Source organism: Aythya fuligula, chromosome 4 (assembly GCF_009819795.1).
Source record: "Aythya fuligula isolate bAytFul2 chromosome 4, bAytFul2.pri, whole genome shotgun sequence".
In the NCBI taxonomy this organism is placed as follows: domain Eukaryota; kingdom Metazoa; phylum Chordata; class Aves; order Anseriformes; family Anatidae; genus Aythya; species Aythya fuligula.
The window spans coordinates 49,051,151-49,070,797 of record NC_045562.1 but is presented as its reverse complement, the minus strand read 5'-3'; the positions used below and the strand labels follow the sequence as shown (position 1 = coordinate 49,070,797).

General features: G+C 42.4%; 1 protein-coding gene across 3 annotated transcripts in view; it reads right to left on the bottom strand.

Annotated features, from left to right (window-relative positions):
- The window catches only part of LNX1 (ligand of numb-protein X 1), a 103,569-nt gene that overhangs the window by 21,582 nt on the left and 62,340 nt on the right, over positions 1-19,647 (bottom strand). For 2 of the 3 annotated variants that reach the window (XM_032185994.1, XM_032185995.1), the window contains 3 exons: positions 11,222-11,463; positions 9,536-9,691; positions 675-877 (listed from right to left, as the gene is read on the bottom strand). In XM_032185994.1, coding sequence (XP_032041885.1) covers positions 675-877; positions 9,536-9,691; positions 11,222-11,463 — 601 coding nt within the window. Of the gene's footprint in view, positions 1-674; positions 878-4,375; positions 4,532-9,535; positions 9,692-11,221; positions 11,464-19,647 lie in introns of all 3 variants that reach the window. The other variant, XM_032185996.1, reaches the window with a different exon arrangement.

Here is a 19,647-nt window from a genome sequence, read left to right as displayed (position 1 = left end):
GCTGCCATCTTTAGCCATGCTATCAGCAATACTTGAGCTAACTGGTTTAAGCTGCTTGGGGTGTACCTGCATGAGCTGCACTTGTACCTTTGGCTCCAAATGTAAGTACGCCTATTCATTCCAACTATACATCAACAAACCTTCAGAGCAAGTAAAGAAAGAAACAGGCATTTTCTGTTATCACTCTTTTCTTTCAAGGACTGAAAGATGAATATAATTTAGCATCCTTGCACAGCTCTGAGTCAATGGGGCAGCTGAGAGTACTGTTCTCATTCAAAAGCTATTGCTGAAGCCATCGTTCACAAGATACATGCTTTTTAACCATCTGGCCTAATTCTTGTTCATCTGTTACACATTTCTATAGAAACAAGAGCAGAAGTAGCAGCCAACAGCTAATGCCTGAATGCTGCTCAAGTTTGTTCCTAGAGATTTCACCTGTGACTGTGATGGGGCAACACTCACAGCTCAGAGCGGGCAGGGTCTCATGCAGTGTGGTGTTGACACAGACAGGACATAACCCAGATTAGGCCCCATCACCTACTCTGGTGTAAGTGGATTTAAGGCAATAGAAACCACACTATGTGAGATTTAAGCCCACAGCTCAGTAGAAACAAACAGGACAAAAAGCTTATACTTTATTATTATTATTGTCTTGTACCTCCATAGTACTGTACCTTTAGTATCATGTCTCCAGGCAGCAATCTTCCATCTCTGGCAATTACTCCATCACGATAAATATGCTGTATAATGATGTGAACCAAAGGAGTCTCACTGCCTCCCACAATCCTAATGGCCAGGTTCTCATTGGGATCGGTTCGGTTGATCTTAATGCAGGTAATTTCACCGTCTGGAATCAGGTGGTACAATCTGGGAAAACCTGGAAATGCGTGTTGTAAGGTATTTATTTGACATCACAGCTTTGCTTCATTAAAACATGTACTATACTATTTCAAGTACCTTTCATTTACCTAAAGTAAGTTTTATGCATGCATGTGATTTATGCTAAGTAGGGAGGAAAGGATACATATGTTTGCTTAATGGACTTGAAGGTTTGTTTTTTTTTCCTAATTAATACATTCAAACTTCCTCTTTTCCCCACAAAACACATCTTCAAATCTTTGATGTAATCCAGATAGATGACACGTGATTAACAAAAAAATAAAACAACAAAACCAGTTACACTTTTAAAAACATGAATTTTAAAGGAACAAAATACATTCTTAGTCACCAGAGTGCTTAGCTTGTGACATCTCATGAAGCACTTTTTTTTTTTTTTTTTTCAAACCTCCAGCTAACAGCTGAGCAAGATTTCTTGGGCAACCAAAGCAAGGAGTAGTTTTCCCTATCAGACTTCTCTCCTTTCACCACTGTTGAATTCTAGGAAATAGGAGTAACTGGCTGTTACTGAAAAGGGTGTTTATGAAAACCACAATACATTCAGGGAGGGAAAGTTCACAGAAGACCTGATTGATCTCCAAAGTGTATACACATAAGCAAAATTACTTCTACTGTTGGCCAGCCAGCTCTATCACATCTACCACAGACTTCTCCTAAAACCTGATTGAGAAAAGTAACTTCAAATGAGCACGCATCTGCTACCATTGATACAGGAGGTGACATTTCCACATCATTGTCCATCCATGGCCTGGAGAAATGGATCTGCAGATCTCTCTGGCCTTGAATAATTACACCTAGACCTCACTGTGATGGGGTGTATTCCCACAGGCTTGGGCCTGTGCCTGACCCAAATACATTAATGCTTTGCTGAACTGAAGAGGATGAGCAGCTCTGCTTTTAGGAACAGTCAACTCGCTTGGAAGAAGAGCAACATTTTCCCTGATTTTTTTCATGTTTGTTGAAACTGTGGGGTAGAAGGGAATGATGCCAACTGCTCAGCTGCCAAGGGAGGATCTCTGCTGGCCCTGGCAACCTGGGTGTGGGAAAGAGGGACTAATGGTGTGAGGGGGTCCTTTTATTTATTTATAATATGTCAGAGGAGAGTATCCTTTTCCAAACCCTACTACTAAGCTTTCATGTTTGTTTTCACAGCATGTCGCTAATACTTTCTTTCCTCTAGGGCAATTCAAAATTTTAATCCACATTCAACTTCAAGTTAAGCTCAAGTAAAAGCACCGGTGAATTATATAGTACAAGTGTGTCAGCATTCAATTGTCTTAAGCCCTCCATAATGAGAGAAAGCTTTTAAATTTTTGGTATGAGGGTCCAAGCCAGAGCCTATATGAAAAACCTGTACATTGAAAAACTAAGTTCTAATATTTTTTCAGTAACCTTTTTTAGAAATGAAAGTACAGTGATTGCTACCAAATAGCAATCAAACAGAAAACGTTAAAAGAAAATTAATAGAACAGTATCTGAGATAGAATAAATAGTATCTACTACAGAATAACCAAGCAACAAAACGGAAATACACCAAAAGGGTTTGGGAGAGATCAAGGGGAAAGAAAGAGTAGGGAAAAAAAAACACCCATTAATAAACACCACATCACACCCCTTACCACTTCTTTGACCATATGCTCTTCAGGGCGGAAAGCTGTCTTCCTCCACGTCTGTGAAAAACACCTACTGGTTGCATAAACTTTGACTTTGTGGTTTTATAAAGAGTTGACAGGCAATAAAAATCTATCTGGATAATTACACAGCCTTACTCAATCTAATTTCCAAGCATCCATTTAATTTGTACTCTTGTAACAGCTTCTGTGCCTGTACCGGTGTACTTCAGTTTTGCACGCAAATTAAATTTTCCACAAAGGAAGGCGCATTATTTTCCCCCTACTCCTTTATTTTCTGAACATTGCTTGCCCAGTTTGTAGCTTGTTTGGTTCTCTCTAGCCCCAAGGGTGGATTCGCATGGGCCTCTCACCCCAATGTCTAATCTGGGGATCCGGTTGCTCTGTCTTCCTATATAGGACATGGACACCCCAAAGGAGGTGCTTACCTTCCTCCACTGCTAAATAATAAGAAACAGCCAATTAACTAGCATCTAAGTGAGGTGTTTAAAATCAGATGACACAAGTATTCTTCAAAAATTGCCAAAGACCTGGTCCCCACATCAGAATAAGCGTGCACATTTACACTCTTAGTGTGGTTATAAGGGTATACATATGTAAAAATACAGAGGATAGTCTGGATGCCCCAGTATCCTTCTCTGCATGGAAATGCAAGAGATAAATATTTCCATATATTTTGCAAACTACCAAAGCAGTTCTTTATTTCCCTTTGCGTGATGATTCACCTCAGGTCCTAGCAAACTTAATTTTTTGACTTGAATGCTCATTCTCCCATATCTCAATCCAAAAACTTTTTCAACAGGAATTATCCATCACATTTCTTGACCATGGAGAGCTGTGCACTGAACAAGCTGCTAATACTCTCATGCTGTGGCAGTCTCTAATTGCCCCAGAACAAAATCAGAGCACTGTGGCAGTGAACAGACCCTGCACAAGATTTGAACTGATGAAAGTTTCTTTGCTTCTTGAGCAATGCTTTTCCTGGTTTATTAAATCTTGCAGTGGCACTTGGCTGACTTTCAATAGGACTTTATGCAGATGCTTTGAAAGAATTTTTAATAACTAATTTCCTTCTCAAGTGCGCAGTCTACAGCAAAACAAATCTTCCCAATGTTTTTTTCTTGCCAGCGTGTAAGTCACCATGTTTCTCTTTTCATAGGATATACTGCTTTACCTCTCATTTTTGTTTGATTTGCTTGTGGTCTCTACTGAATATAATTAATAATAAATTGCACCATTCTCTCCTTGGATGGGCCAAGCAACCAAAATAACTGGATGACCACTTAATTTTTGCAATCTTCATTAAAGATTTCCTACTTATTTTCACCCCAGACATATACATGGATATTTACATTATCAACAACCTAGACCGTCATAAGCAAAAGGCAATTACTTATTTTTGAAAAATTAACAACGTTTGACAAATTAAGTGTATAAAATACACCAATACATACTTTTTGAATAAGAAAACATTTGATCACCATTTCACCAAACTGTACATTGTTTGGTTTCATCAAAACCTACCTTGCTTGTTTAAAGATGATGATGTGCCTGGAAAGCATTGTCTTTGACTTAACATTTTTTAATGTGTGTACTGTACCCAGAAGAATTGGGTCCTGCTCCAGCACCTGGTTGCACACAGTGAATGGGTCCTCAGCAGGCCCCACCAAATTTATGGGGCTCTCAGCGGGCTGAGGGCTTGTACTATTCACACACATGCAGCTTGTTGTGGGGCTGGAGCATTGGTTTGTACACACCCCATTTTCCATCCCTTACACTCTTAGGCAAAGTTCTCTATTTGCTTTGACAGGTTTTCCAGAGCAGGAAAACCCTGGAATATTGCATACCTTTCTTTACCATTTTATATTTCCAGTCCTTAAATATCGAAGAGCTGCTGAATCTAGAAAGCAGTAAACTTTCTGTCTTGTTTTTGGTGATTCTTGCAGGTTTTCCCACCAAGTGTTGTGTTTTTGTCACCGGGAATGGTATGGAGCATTCTGAATCTGTCAATAATAACAAAATGTCATCTGCATTCAGAAATATTGTCTGGGCTTATTCCCCAAGTAATATTTTCCTTATACCAGTGTGCAATTTTATTGATATTTCCACAGGTCCCATGACAGTAACAAATAGCATAGGAGAGGCTAGCTGTACTCTTTAAACTCCGCTTGACTGGTACAATGCGGGACACCGAGCACTCTTTACTATGTTCACCATGAGTCTGTAATATGAGCTTTTAAGTCTGCTTAATATTTCATCCCCACAGTTTACAGCACTTAATGGTAGAGTTCCTTAAGGGCTTGGGTTTCAGCTGAATACTGCGTGCACTGTGCTCCTGCTGGCAGTGCTGCCATCAGAAAACCTTCTGCCTCCATCCCCAGCATCCAGTGTGACAAAGCACTGCATAATCTTTGCTGTGATGCCTGAGTCTAGGTTGATCGAAACTTACTGCGTAAATGCAGTATGTGCCTTGGGTTGCAAGCTCTTGCTTAGACCAGAAGGTCTGACTGATGGAAGTGCTGGCTGAAGTCAGCAGAACTTTGCATGCTTGCAGCTCACCTCCACAAATCAGGCTCTCTGCAGGAACACCCTCCTGTGTCCTGGAACCCGGTCACCAGAATTTAAATAAAACATGTGTAACCTATCCTCAGAAAATACTTGTCTGTAAATTTCACTTGTATAAATGCGTGACTTGGTTCTTCAACTCTTCTTTTCCAATTGGTTTCCATTTAGCATTCCATTCTCCCAGTGGCTTGCCATCATTGTGGAAAGAACTACTTTGATTTAGTCCCTTCCATTAATTCTCCAGGGATGCTGGTCCGATGCAGGGGGCGGATAGAAGGCAATGCCAGCTGTAATGCCTTTCCTTCCTCCTTGGCATTTGTCTTACTGAAAGAACTAAAATGAAACTGCTGTGGAGTTGGATGTGGCTCAAGAGTTGTGGATGTTTTATCTACAGCAGGTGAAGTTTATCAGTTTATCTGTCTGCAGTGGAGGAAGTGCTACAGAGCCAATCTCTTTCATTTGGAGATTGCCTGGCTCTTCATCCTAGAGCGGAGTGCTTTCAGTTGGTTGTGCAGTATTTCCAACAGCTGTTTTGGGGAAAGTGGTACTGAAACTGAACCAAACTTGGGGAAACAGGAACAGTGCAGGATTCCTGCAGGGTGCAGCCTTCCTGGGTAGGAAAGTCGGGCTGCTGTCTTGTCCTTGGACAACATTAGCTGCTTTTCCTTCTGCACTTTAGGAGACTTATTGCAATGAAACGGCTGGAAAAGACACTGGTACCTAGAACCTTCTGCATTACACTTACCTTCTTTTTCTTCATGTGCCTTTCCAAAACACAAAAGTATTTATAATATATATCTTATATATATATACATATATGCATATACACACACATAAAATACAACAGGACCCAGACTGAACAGCAGGCACGAGGTGCACCCAGGTAACAGCAGAGGCTGTTCTGTGAGCCTACCACTGCCTGCCAGGGCTGCCTGGGTCTTGACTGCTGCAAAGCAATAACAGATGGTAGCACTGCATCAACCATGAGACTATGAAATATTAGTTTGACTTTGAACAGCATTTGACATCCTCAAGCAATCATAAATTTATTTTACAATGGCTGGACTGCAAAATGGAACTAATGAATGTTTTCAAAAAACAGCAGCATGGCTCTCTTTTACTGTAAAATTGTATAGAGGTTTTTGCAATTGCATTCCCCAATTCTTTCCTCCTAACTAGCTAGCTGGTTTACGGCTCACATCTGTAGATCAGTTTGAGTGAAGAGTTTATATATATAGTCTTTCTTGGAAGTGAATTTAAAGAGTGTGATGCCAAACTAAGAGCACAGTGATACAAATAAGCATAGCAAAACCAGAGCAGTCTTTGCTCGGAGATATTTTATCATTTAAGTAGCTTGCCAAGGTCATTTACACTAGTAGATCCAGTCAAAAGATATCACGTCTTAAATGCATCACTGCCGGAAGGATGTCCCTGTCGCTGTCCCTCACTTCTCAGAATGAAATGATCTCCTTTACACTTCCCTAACTTCTACTTCAGGCCCAGAGAGCTATGAACATGCAGAATGGAACAGAACAGTTCAGTTGGAAGGGACCTTCAGAGATCATCTAGTGTAACTCAGAGCTATTGGCGAGATTTCTCTCAGGTAAACATAACAACCTTGGATGCCACGCCGCAGACAGATGCTTCTTAACTTGTCATTTTCAAATGACCAAATTATTAAAAGATGAGAAAATCTTAACATCTCTTTCCCCAAAACATTTTCTTTACACTGTTAGCACTTTCATTCATTTTTTTACATTTTCTTTGCTTTGGACAACAAATGATTTCTACTGAAAATATCACTAAAACGTTAAAACAGTGGAACAAAGAAAGCCTGTATCATTTAAATCCAAAATGCATGTACCCAACATTGCTCAAACAAACCAAACCACATGCTGCAAATGGAAAACGTGAAGTCATTTCCACATTAAAGGACTGCTATCACCTGCAGTAATAAGATAGCATTAGGCTGTAACTATTCTTCTGCTGTAAATTAAAATACAGTTGCCATTACACATATTTTTCAGTGTCCCTGGGTAGCAAAGGAGTTTTCCAAACCCAGTTCTGCATTCAGCATTGAAATTAAGCACAGTCATGGCTATTTGGACACCATTCCTCCCACATCAGGAATGATGATTTTGTCCTACACCCCCCACAGTCACACTGAAATTGAGCACTGGCCCAGCAGAGATATCAGCTTCAGATTAGAGGCACCTACACACTCTGCAGTAGGCAAAAAAGTGATGTGGCAGCAGAAATTTATCTGTGCTGCTGATACTGGGGCTACCACATAGGTATGCACTATGGTTTTTCTCTCAGAGCTCTTTTGAAAAACATACAGCCAAAAGAAATTAAGCGGAGACATCTGAACTGAGATGAGGGGAATCTGAAAATAGGGGACAGACAACCTATACCAGGTGTAAACAGGGACTGTTGAGCTTTGGCAGATGATCTGACAGCTCCTTTATCAAGAAGTGGGCTTTATACCAGCAAGAAGGGGTTATTTCATTTGATCCCCACTGTGAAGCTGGTGCAATCTCAGCTTCATTCTGCCCAGGACTAAACCTGGTGAGGAGAGGAGGCACCAGAGAAGAGAAGAGGCATCATCTGATCCCCTGGAGCAAGAAACACAGCCAGGGTGTGCTGTCAGCCAGGAACCTGGGAAACGTGTGGCGAGGCAGCAGCAGGAATCGGTGCTCTAACACCCAGCTTTGGGACCTCCCACCACCCATGGGAGGACCCCCATTTCCGGGAGAATGGAGCAGAAATGGGAAGATAGATAGACACATGGGGCTGCTTTTTTCCAGCACCCAGCTGGCAGGACGATGATAACTGCAACAGAAAGAAGTATATTCAGTTCCTCTTCCAACAAAAAGAGAGTGCCTTTGAGATGCCATTGCACAAAGAACCTGTTGCAAAGGACTGAAGAGAAATTATTGTTAAAGTTGCATTTATATTGCTGCAAGCAACTTGCTTGCATATTTTTTTAAAGACCAAATTCCAGAACAGCACAATCAAAATTCATTCTTTGCATGTGTAATTAATACTGTCATTTGGGTACTGAGCTTCTGTGATCTCATGCATAAGAGTAACTGCTCATTAAGTAATTACACATCTACCTGGTTTTTCCAGTGAGGTAGGACATATCTGGAAGTTTACAGGCATGCTTGGTGCAGAAGAATGACACCACAAGCAGAATCAAGTGCAGAATGATGATCTTGACAGAGAGATCACCACTCCAGGGCCCCATTATATATCCCTTATAAAGGAGACAACAGTGCTTTTCATTCTGCTGGAAATGTAAAGACCAGTACCATCTTCACACCTTCTTCTGCTACCATCTGGACTGGGCTAGGTGTTACTGGCATCCAGCTCACCCCTGTGGTCTCTAGACATGAAACCAAATGTTCAGTGGAACTATTAGCAAAGTCAACTATAAGCTGAGGTAGAAGGTGGTCATACAATTTCCATGCCCCAAAGCAGCATTTGGCAGCATTTTCTCCTTATTTTCTGTGCGTTTCATTGACAGCATGAAATATAGAGTAAAGGGAAGTTGGATCTGCTGCCTTCTTAGAGCGTTTACCCTGGACGTTTTATCTGGGGAGAGAGGTAAGGTGCCGAGGCATCAAGCAAAGGAATAATGAACTCAGTCAAGACCTTGATTAAGATGACGATTCCTGCTCTATCATCACTTCCTCTTGGTGTATGAATGCTAATGTTGGCTTCATAATTACGGTCCAAAGCAATTAGTAATGTTTGCTTATTGATTCGAGAACACCAAATACTACGTGTTACTGCCTGCCAGACCCCTCATCCTTGACATATGTCAGAGAAACTTGCCTCTTCCACTATCTAAGAGCAGAACATTCTTACTTCATCACCTGCCTGACTGAGGCAATACAAATTGTCCACTGAGGATCCTACAGAAGTCCAGGAATAATTACAGTGCTTTACATTTTCCTATTGTCCTTCCACTGGGAATCTCCCATGCTTCATAAAGGTTAGCAGAAACACCTGAGATTCCCATACTGTGTGATCACTGTGATCCATTTGCTTTACGGGGAAAACAGACATATGCTGGCAAAGTCTCTTAAACAAAATAAGAGAGCAAATCAACAACAGCTCCAGTAATAGGACACAGACGCATGGGTCCCATGCCTTGGGTACTGGGTTGGCTGTAGCATGCGGGTAGTTACCACCATAGCCCTACATGAGGTCCCCCAGCTCCAGCTTTCTTCTTCCCTGCCATTCACTAACAGATTTTTAAAAGGAAGAAAATACAGAAAAGGTTGGGTTTTCTGCCTTTTTTTTTTTTTTTTTTTTTTTTTAATCATTTGCACCTCACCACATGAAAGGCATGTCAATCACAGTCAGCCAGTTCCCACATGCACAGGGTCCCCTGCCCCATTTTAAGTGATAACACAAGGAGAACAAAGCATTACCTTCCTCTCCAGGAACAGAGTTCCCAACAGCCTCCCTTTCTCGGTCAGCTTGGTTGGAAACCGCACTTCCACTTTTAGTCCTTCGAAGAACACTGAATGCCTTGTTTATTTTTTTAAAAGATCTGCTTCTTATAGTGGAGCGTTCGAAGTGACGGGCTGCAACAGCAGGAAAAATGAATCAATACATTTCAGCAGCACCATGCAAGAACCACATCATCTCTGCACCATTGGCATATGACAGGGCACAATAGCAATTACAAGGCTTCTTGCACTTCAGTGTTTCATCTGACTCCAGCTGATTCTCCAAGATTGCATCCACCTGAATCTAGGTACAATTACACATAAACCTGTATCTGAAAGTGTGTGTGGCAGCCTGAGAGACAATAATCCTCAGCCAAAACAGAATTGATAGCAATCCAGTGAAAAATGCATATAAAAAGGAAAAAACACTGCCCTTTCCAAGCATAAGTTTGACAAAAATAAAATAAAATAAAAAATCTGGAAGTCATTGTTGAAAACTGTTCTTGAATAAAAACCCACTACTGCCTCAAAACCCTGCAGTGCCTCCAAAGCTGTCAAAAATAGCCAGTAGTTTGATGTCAAAAACTCAAAGATCATCAGGTGGGACCAAGGCACATCTAACTTGGGTAAGACAAGACTAAAAAAGAAAAGTCATAACTGTTTCAAAACATTTCGCTTTCCTTTCCATCCTGCTGAAGATATCTTCATGGCTGTTACTGTTCTGTCTCTTTGAGCTCTGCATGTTGCCAAACATTGTAATCTAATAACACAACATTCCCTCAAACCAGACTGTGGCCTCTAAACTCAATAAAACTGGTGGGATTTAATTTCATCCTGGTGTTCGCACTCCTTCCCTTTCCATCTCTCTCTCTCACTCTATGTGCACAAGGGGATAGTGCTGCTCTTCTAAACTTTCACCATCCTTCATCCCAGCACAGAGCTGGTGCAACACAAGGTTAGTGCAACATAACTTTGGCTCCAGAGACCTCAAATACAAGATTTGATTTCACTGTTAATGCTTCCAAATCAACCTTCAGTCGGGTCTCATCAGAGCCATGTGCTTTGACATAGAATTAATGGTAAAGAATTAAGGCAAGATCTCTTGGTGCATCATGTCCCTGACAGTGGATATTTCAGCAGGACCTCTGAAATGCCCTGCTCTGGGAGGCTGGCAAACACTCCCCAGGCTCTCAGCTGCTTCTCTTAAGGTTTGTTCTCCTGAAAATACTTGGCAATTGCCAAACATGTTTCCCAACAGGTTTTTGGGTAGGTGCCCATCACATGGTCTATGGGGGTTACTTGGGCCACTGTGTTTTGGTGAAGCCATTACACGGTTGCATTGTGTCCCTGATATATCACACATGCCATTTCTCTTCCAACCAAGCCGACTTGTCTCAATAATCTTTTTTTTTTTAAGACTTGCACTTTGCCTGCATGCAGTAAGTCTTCAGATTGATGCTGCCCCTGGGCAAGAAAATTTGTTTTTCACCTCAAATATACTGGGTCACTGAATGCACATTTTGACAAGCCATGTGAAATTAAAGCGTTCACTGTCACTTTTTCTTCTCTTTCTTATTTTTTAAGCCTTTCAACCACATATGTTTCACAGAAAACAAGTGCTGGGAGAGGCCACCAGGCCCCAAAACCCTTGCCCTGCATTCTTACTCCTGCTACGGTTGCTGCTGTGCAGGTCTCCGGGGCTGCTGCCTGACTGGCTGTCCTCCGAGGTGGGGCTGAAGGCTGGGTTCACCAGCCCTGGCTCGTCTGTCATTAAGGCAATGGCCGCGGCTGCCGAGAGCTCGGGGCCCAGGGCGGCGACTGTGAGGCTGGAGCCATGGTCCGGGGAGCAGTCCTGGGAGCGCCTCTTCCGCTCCTTGGTAAGGCCGTAGTGGGATGCCCCTTTGCACCTGGGGAGAAGGGAGAGGAAGGAAAAAGTAAGAACAAATTGCAATTAATGTTGCCTGCTTACTGCAGGTAGCAGGGTCACTCGAAGTGCTAACTGCGAATGGCACAGGGGATGAGAAAATATGGGCGCTGACCAGCAGAGAAATGTGCCTGTCCTGTCACGTTATGCAATGAAAAAGGAGAGAAACTGCCCTTAAATTAGCTGGATTTACATTGAAAGTCTACTGCTGGCCAAGGGAAGAAAGAGAACTGCAGCCTTGCCTGTAGGCCCGTGTATAATTAGTTACTGTGGGGACAAAAGGACAGGGATAGCAAGTGGCTTGTTACACCAGGGCTACAGCCTGTAATTTCTCCCTTGCCTCTGGTTAATGAAAGAGAGCTGGGTGAGGCCTGACAGCTTCTTTATTTCTGCTGGTGAAATAAAAGGCAACTGACCCCGGCCTGTTCCTTGGCCAGCCTACGTGAGCAGTAGCACCAGGAGCCCAGTGCCACGCTCCTTCATCCACCCTCCAATTTTCCTGGTGTGAGGAGCTCAAGGCCAGCTGTAAAATAATTCAAGATTAAAGTCCAGCTCCTACATCCTGACTTGGCAGTGACAAAATCCTCCATTTCTGGTGGAGAGATGCCCGTGCTCCCAGAAACAGGTGACTTGTGACCCCACCTGTCTGTTCTGGGATCATCCCAGATGGCAGGCATGAGACTACATGTTGCATTTCTTTATCAAGACTTCCTAAGGAAAGTCATCTCAAGAAAATTAAAGGTCATTGTGCTCTGCATGGTTCAGTACTTAATTAAAACTATAAAATACCGAAGAGACAAAGTGGCCCAAGGAGACAGCACCTGTGACTTATCTCCAGTGCCACTTCTACCCTGTGCCCATCCACTAGAACCTCATTCACCGCATTAAAAAAGAATCAGCCTTTTAATCATGATCTAATGAGCTTGGCCTACTTGCTGTTACAATTATCCCTTTCTTCCTAGCAAAAGCGAACTGATGACTTTCATAAAGTGCCCCGCAGGATGAACTCACTGAAATAGCTGCAGAAACCCTTGGGGACTGAAAGCTCTTCGTAATATATGGCATGCACAAAAGGCAATGCATAATACATACAGTACACAGCGCTAGTGGGTTAAGTGTCAGAAAAAAGAGTAGTATGCTGAGCAGAGGCCTTGGGAGAGAAATGATTTATGGAAGCGGTTCCTGGAACAGAAAGATGAAATGAGGACGAGTCACAGAGCTCTCTATGTCAGCTTTGGATCAGTGGTTTCATTTCTCTTACAATATTGGCTTTTTAAGAGAGGATTTAATTAAAAACTTTTTTAGCACTAAATTATGATTTACCAACACTTACCTCATACCACTTTTGGCAAATTCCTTCTTAAAAAGGAAAAAACAAAAACAAAAACATGTTGTATCACACTGATGCAGCTGTATGAATTGTATACCCACTTTAAGCTTTGGATGGGAATGGCAGAAACAGAAATTATTTCTAAACCCTTTCACAAGCAAAAAGATACATCTCAAAAGAAAATATTCTTTTGTGGAAGAGAAGGTTTCTCAACTATTTCAAAAGACAAACAAGAAAACACTTGGGGCACCTATTCTAAGACAAGGCTGCAAGAATAATGCAAAAAGGAAGGGAGGAGCTCTCCTGTCTCCACTGCAGCAGGCATTTTCCTATTCCTTCTTCCATAAAAAAAAGGGCTGACTTCCTCAATTCCTTGAGCTCTATCAAGCTGCATGTCCCCCTAGTATCCCACACCCAAAACGACAGGCAAGATGCTCTCTCATTTCATAGGCAGCAGAACCACAAAGGCTTCCCCAGCCTGCAGCCTACCTAGACTTCTCCAGTAAAATATTTTGGGAATCTCAGTCAGATTACTTGTGGTGGGATCACATTAGGTAATCCAGTCTCAGGAACACTCAACAAGAACACAAAGTTAAAAAACAGTCTAAAAAGCTACCGCAACAAAACAAACACGGGAACATGGCTTTGGGGTGAATTGTTCGCTGTTCTTCAGAAACAGACTTTGCCTTACAGAGATCCTGCAAAGATTCAGAATAAAGTAAGAGATATTCCTATTCCCCATTTATTTTCTTTGCCAGTAAATTTTCAGTGGACTATGTTAGGGCACCAGCCCACTGAGTGGGTCCTCAAAGGCAGATCTTTTGATGTTGTTGTTGGGTTGCATGAAGATTAGCTTGAAAATCAGAAGGGGCTCTGTGCAAAGATTTCCACCTGCATGGATTCAGCTGCTGCTGGTGTCCATCTGCATGGTGCTGCTGAAGCCTTCACTTTCTGTGAAATCCTTTCTTGCTGCTGCTGACTACACTACAGTTAGCAGCAGCAGTCCAAATGCAAGGAGCAGAAGACTGAATGCAGAGAGGGCTGACAAAGTTTAAGATGTGGCTTATTGAAGAAGACAACTTATCACGGCACAAAGCACAAATCATATCTTTCTAATTCTGTCAGAAATAGTTAAAATAGAACCTAAGCACTTCAAGCATGAGCACTGAATCTATTTCTTAAGTAATTGTGGCAGCATAAATGAGCACAATGCAAGCCCTCTTTCTTCAGATTAACACTGTGTCCTTGAAGAATGAAAAAACTCCTCGAACTTGTAATAAAATCTGCAACAGCATCTCTTCACTTTCATTGTTTTCCCTGTGCTGACACTGCTGTGATAACAGAAAACAGAAAGAGACAACTGTCTAAGTGGAATCATATTTATAGTGTCTCAGCTACATTTTTCCATATGGTTGGCTTTGGCTCCCAGAAAAGAGAGATCCATAAAACAGCTACATGCCAGTACTAATTATCTCCCTCGCTATGATTATTAATCAGCTGCCTGATTTACAGCTGGAAGAGAGGGATGGAAATCTGAGCAGGATACCTGATTAACATGGGCCAGTCGTAAAGTGAACCCAACGCTGTCTGGTGGCCAAGGTGAACTGCAGATTTATGTTGCTTCTCAGTTGCTCTGGACAGAGAGTAATTCCATGCAGCCATATGATATCAAAACGAATTGAAGCCCAAAAGCAAGAGATAAAAACAGACATGAAAAATGTGTGTTGCACAGCTTATACCTTTAAAGTAGCATTGCTAGGTGTGCACGGGAAATTCAGAATTTCATTGATTTATTTATTTTCCCGTTTGCATGACCTCTTTTTTCAAGCAGCAGCACACTGTATGAAATCTTGGCTGCACGATGGTTGTCCTCTGCATGGGGAAGGACTTGTTCTCCCCTGCTGCGGCAGCAAATTCCAGGGGGAGTGGAGCCACGACTCCACTCATCCTCTGTTCATGACCTCCAATAAAACCCAGGCCAAACCAGTTTCAGCATAATAGCTCCCTTCTGAACCTAAATCCACAAAACCTCATGTGAGCTTTCTTGGAAGGCCATGGTGGCTGCTGAACCTTCACCCAAGCTGCAGACCTGTCCAGCTCCAAGGCAGGTAGCAGCGTTACCATGCCCGTGCCCTGCTCTGCATGCAGGGGGGGTTTGAGATCCCATCTCCAGTGTTAGCACATCCCAAGTGCTGGAGCGAAGGGATTCAAAACCACATGTCTGCTTTAACTTGGTCCTAGTGCTTGTAAAAAGAAACTTCAGTTAAACTCACAGCCAACAGAAAAATTTCCACGTTATTTGCAAATTCAAATGAAAGCAGTGGCTTCAAAACAAAGACGCCTTTCCCTTGCAGCGTCCCCATCTCACACAGCAGAGCAGGGAGGGCCTGAAAGTGAAGCTGACCACAAGGATTTCCATTTCCTGGGCTGACATGGGAGCAAAACATAAAGGCAAAACATAAACAAGGAGAACTGTGTTGATTTTTCACTTCTAGGGATATAAATGAATTAAAACAACAGGGAAAAAACATATGTAATTATAACATATTTTCTATTTTACAAATGTGCTGCTTTCTGTCTGTGTCTCTTCTCAGGCTGCCCCAGCTCACACCTGACTGCCCAGGCAGGGAAAGGCAGTGGCTCTGGGGAGCATATTGGGAAGCCAGCCAGTGCTGAAGGGCCAGCTCTGGCACAGGCGAAGCGAGCAGTAGCGCTCCCTGCCCAGCTCCCGCTGTGCTCGCCTGACCTCGCTTCCAGCCTGCTCGTATTTTGGTACTGTTTTGTTTTAGCACAGCAGAGGCAGACACATTGTCTGAGTGCAATTAAGAATAATGTATACAAAGCACTCGCAATTGCCCAGCAGAAGAAAATACTGCATAATGGGCTGTCATCGCTGATCCGAAGCTAAGCCCTGATTAGGGCAGACAAGCATGTTTCAGCTATGACCTCGCAGCAAGCAGTCTTGTCCTTGTGTAAGTTGGGTTTGACACAACCCTGGACCAGAAGTACCAACAGTGTGCATCACGCCCCGACCGCATCACACAGCTCTGTACCCTGAACCGATCTGCTGGAAGGGCTGATGGGGACACTGAGGGCCACCAACAAGGAGCATCTTGGATAACCTGGTGCTGATGGCCTCATTTGTGGGACCTCACAACACCAGAAGCTCCTGCCTTTGCTGGGAAAAGAGGAGCTGGCAGCTCCTGCCCCACAGGGGCCAGCTGTGCAGTGCGCGTACCAGCAGTGACTGCAGTCCAAATGTAACCTGAACATCAATTGTATGGATTTTAGATCAGATGCCCAAACTCTAAAACCTTCTAAAACTCCAGCCTAACTGAGGGAGCTGACTTGGTCAGTTTGCAGGCAGAGCTCATGGCAAGTCTTCTGGTGCCAACAGTACACCAGGAACTGGAACCAAAAATGAAAGAGGAACGAGGCACCTAAACTCCAGCCAAATCCAGAGTTACACATGGATCTAAGCTAAAAGACAAATGTACAATCTCCTTTACAGATCAACTAAATCAGTGCCTAAGAGGCCATCAACATCTTCAATGGGAAGGTGACTAAAACCCTGCTGCTCCTTGCACCCAATGATGCTGTATCGTCCCTGCTCAGAAATCTGTCTCTTGTGAATCCCAGTCCTGAATACCAAATTCCTCTTATTTCTATATATAAAAATCACTCTTAGAAATAAGGGATTAGCAGTACAGTGTGGTGAAACAACCCTTTTTCCTTGGTATTTCTGCATTCTTGCAGAGATTAACCACTGTGTGAACTCTGCATATGAAAAAAGCTTTGTAAATAAGTACATTAATTTTATTTTAATGGATTTAATTTTGCTGCCTTTTCCACCTTTTATAAAGGATTTTTTCATGTCAGGAGCATTCCTTGGGCTACTGTGACCACCAGCTATGTCCAGGATGGTCCTGCCAACACTAAACCTTCCTCAATAGTTATAAAGAAGAGGAAGAGCAGTCTAAAAAATCATGCTTAAACTCCTGGGTTACTATTTCCAACCAATACTCACTGAAAGTAAGGCTGCAAAAAATTTTTCTAAACACATAACTAGATACAGACTGTTTCCTGCAGCTGCACCTGAATTGCATAATAATGCCAGCAACATTTCCAGATGCTCACCACTGCAGTGCTATGAGCTCTGCCCTGGCACTTGTGCACTTGGTTGTGCTCTCTGATGGCCTCCTGTACTGCAGTGCCATAGGTTTGCCATTTGTTTGGGAAAAAATGCTCATTTTCCACCTAACTTAAACGAGAAATTGTCCTGATTACTATTGCTCTTTCACTTCAACATGCCAATGACCATATAAACAAAAGCCTTTCATGGACCAATTCCTGACACCTGGGGCACTTGCAGGGCAATCAGGGCTGGCTGGGAAGGAGGCATGTATTAGTGACTAGATCCCCATAGCCTCCAGCAGGTTGAGGATGAGCTATTCAATCCTCTGCTTCCATAAACACAGCTATTCTCCATGTCAGCATGGTGGTAACCATGATAGAAGCTCATATGAGGCAAATGGCTTCTCTGTCTGGCTGTCAGAGAGATGTTCTCATATTATTCCCTCTCTATTGTCAGCCAGAGACCTTTGCTATAGTATAAACACATAGCAGATTTAGTGGTTCTATATTTCTGCATTACTACTCTATAAATATTTATAAAGATTCTCATAACATTTATTTCTTTAAGCTAAAGCTATTTAGCTTAACTACTTTCCCACAAGAAAGGAAAAACCTTTAAAATATCTATTATTTCAGTTTAACATCGCGTATTCCTGTTACAGTTTCCTAGTGTTTTTTGCTGCTTTTTGTTTTAATGGAGCCATCATAATTCAACAAACTCTGCCACTACCTTACTAGTGAAGCCTAATGTTGTGCTGTGTCCTATCCATAAAGATCTGACCCCAGGGAAGGGCTGTCATTTTCACAATGCTCTTGCACTATGACGCTGTCAAACAAAATATATTTGTATATTATATAAGGAACGTGCGCAGGCATTGCTGTATATTTACTCTTCCATGTCAGCTACTCTGTATGAACCTGGGTGTACCACGAGAAAAATGACTCTTTACCTACAGTTCCCATAGATTAATAAAAAGCTTTTCTGAGAGCATGAAGAAAACACATACTGAGCGTTGTTTATAATGCCTATGTTTGTCATCAGCTACAAGGATGTGCTCCCGTTCCTATGGTTGCTGAAGACGAGGAGCCAGGAAGGCTAGAGGTTTTGGTACAGTCCCCTTAAAGCGTCTTGCATTGATGAAGAATGGAAGAAGAGATGAGAGTTCAATTCCCACAGTTCCTAAAGCTATACAGGGAACAGACAGCCAAAGCCAGACACAAATTAAACAAGTGCTCTGCTCTCTGCAGCAGGAACCAGCTTCCCATTTTAAATGGGACTGTTTACGCTGAGGGAAGGGCCTCCAGATTTCCTACTAGTTTTCAGGGCAGCTGAAAGAACTTGGAACACATTTTTATTCTTAAATGAATTGTAAAGATTAAATTTCGTGTACATGCTACCAAAGTGTCATGTAACATGTGGTCATGTTTAAGCTTATTTCACCCCCCCTCCTTTTCTTTAAAAAGCCAAAAATTGCATTTCAACCACCAGCATTAGCTTCTATTATGAAATATGTAGGAACCCCTGTCATGGGAACAGGGAATTGGAAAGAATAGGTAAACAAGACAAGTTGCCTGCAGTTGTGGGCAAAAATCATGGCTGGGATAGTTGTGCAATGATCCCTGTTGTTGTTGGGGCTGTGTACAAATCACTGGTCTGGATTATGTTCTCTCCCTCCCCTGACACCTCTCCCAGACCATTACTCTGTCACTGATGATTTTGAAACTACAACCATCCTGATTTCTCTTCAAGACTCAAGCACCATTTCAAATTCTAGTCTTAAGCCATTTCAGTAAATTGCAGCCGTGTTACACATCGGGAAATGGAGCTGTAAACTGCTAGCGACAGCTTAGATGGGCAAGTCAGCACATGGGCTGGAAATGCTGGCTTCTTTCAGGGATTAGCGCAGCTCGTGCGTCTTGCCTAACACAACTGCTACTTTGGAGAAGCTAATACTTACAATTTAATTTGGGCCTTAGCCTTCTGTTGCCCCTTCCTCGCCCATGCCTGAGCCAGGAGTGCTCTATGAGCACACAAGAGCATCAGCAGCCTGCTTGGTATACAGCCCAGGCACTGCTATAGCTCCTGTGCTGCTTTTAAAGGTAGAACAGCAGTAGACCATGAATAATAAAAAATGAGGAATTAACCATTGTGAAAGACAGCAGTCAGCCTATTAGTTATTATTTGCTGCTAGATTACCATAAAGAAACATTTTTTGGTCACAGGGAAGATTCTGGCCAGCAGCACAGAACCGCAGTGGTCTTATGTGATGCAAAACAACTGCAGTATTTATTTACAATGAACTTCCTCAATTAAATACTGAAGTTCTCCAAGAGTAATCCAACAATATTAAACATATTTTATGCATGCTGCTTACACCAGTTGATACAAACCAGGGAAACAGAGGAGTGGCACACAACCTATAGCTCCTTGCAGGTGCTCTGGTACCAGCACAGTAAGGAACCTATGAGTACATGGGTGGGACATTCAGAGCAAAATGAAAAGGAAAATAAGACACAGCATAACGGAAACAGCATTTTTTTTTTTTTTTTAAACAGTGAGAACCTGGAAACCTTGCCAATGGCTTCTAGTGCTTTTAGCATTCAACAGCTTACAACACATCATTAATCCTGTTCAAGGGGTATATGAAAATCCTCAAGTTCCTAGAAATCCTCAACTTCAGCAAAGCTGGAGGAGCTCGATTA